The sequence below is a fragment of the Salvelinus namaycush genome, chromosome 32 (genome assembly GCF_016432855.1).
Source record: "Salvelinus namaycush isolate Seneca chromosome 32, SaNama_1.0, whole genome shotgun sequence".
Classification (NCBI taxonomy): Eukaryota; Metazoa; Chordata; class Actinopteri; order Salmoniformes; family Salmonidae; genus Salvelinus; species Salvelinus namaycush.
Window position 1 is genome coordinate 27,050,440 of NC_052338.1, and position 1,066 is coordinate 27,051,505.

Here is a 1,066-nt window from a genome sequence, read left to right on the forward strand (position 1 = left end):
GGAAGGAGGTGAGGGAGGTTGGTCGGGGGACAGACAGAGTAACGGAGAGGGCAATGGCGGGCGTGAGGGGGGTGAGGGGTTTCGGGTGTCCCAGGAGGCGCAGGGGATCCTGCAGAGCTTCATCCAGGACGTGGGTCTGAACCCAGATGAGGAGGCTGTCCACACCCTGTCAGCCCAGCTGGGCCTGCCAAAACACACCATCCTCAGCTTCTTCCATTGCCACCACCACAGCTACACACACCAGAACCATAGACAGGACTACAGTGAGATCCACCACAACCAACTTCCTAGCCAGAACCACAGGGACCAGGACCTGCTCTTCTGTATTGGAGCAGGCCCAACCCAGCCTGACAGAACTACAGGGGAGAAGGAAGAGGGAGGAGCCGTAGATCCTGCTGGACAGATAGATGGACAGGAGGAGGAGGACATGGAGGGGGAAGAGGGAGGAGCCGTAAATCCCGCTGGACAGATAGATGGAGAGGAGGAGGAGGACATGGAGGGGGAAGAGGAAATAGAGTGGGAGGGGGGGAAAGAGTTGGATGTGAGCACCCAGACTAACGCCGTCGTCACCCTAAAGGAGGAGGAGCAACATGACTCTAACCAATCACAGCCGGAGACAACCCAACCACATGACTCTGATGAATAGCATGGCCCCATCCACTAGTTGTCCTTTCAAACCCAATGACTCAACTAGATATTTTCACAGCGCTACTGCAGAAAATAATATTCCTTTTCTGAAGAACTGGAGTAATGATGTGTCATAATAGGTGATTCCCTTATTTGTAATGAAATATTAAAATAAAGGACTGTCTTTGTGAAAAGAAATGAGATTATGTAGTTACACAAGATACTTTAACTGTTGAGGATCCCATTTTAAACACATTATGCCAACAAATGCCTTGTAGTATGTGTCACTACCCACCTGGTCCTATGGCTAGATCGGCCTCTCTGGATTCTGATGATACTGAAATGTGAATATTGATAAGTTTGTTTTGATTTCTTTCTCTGTCACCAAACTCAACTATGCTTTCTTATATCTTTCTGTCACAACATCCACTTTTAGGTG

The 1,066-nt window shown here is 49.2% G+C and overlaps 1 protein-coding gene across 1 annotated transcript in view; it reads left to right on the top strand.

Moving 5' to 3' along the window:
* The window catches only part of LOC120027083 (DNA-binding protein SATB1-like), a 39,574-nt gene extending 38,928 nt beyond the window's left edge, over window positions 1–646 (top strand). Inside the window, exon 12 of the mRNA XM_038971921.1 lies at window positions 1–646. This exon is cut by the window's left edge and continues 248 nt beyond it. Coding sequence (XP_038827849.1) covers window positions 1–646 — 646 coding nt within the window.
* The last annotated feature ends 420 nt before the right edge of the window (window positions 647–1,066 follow it).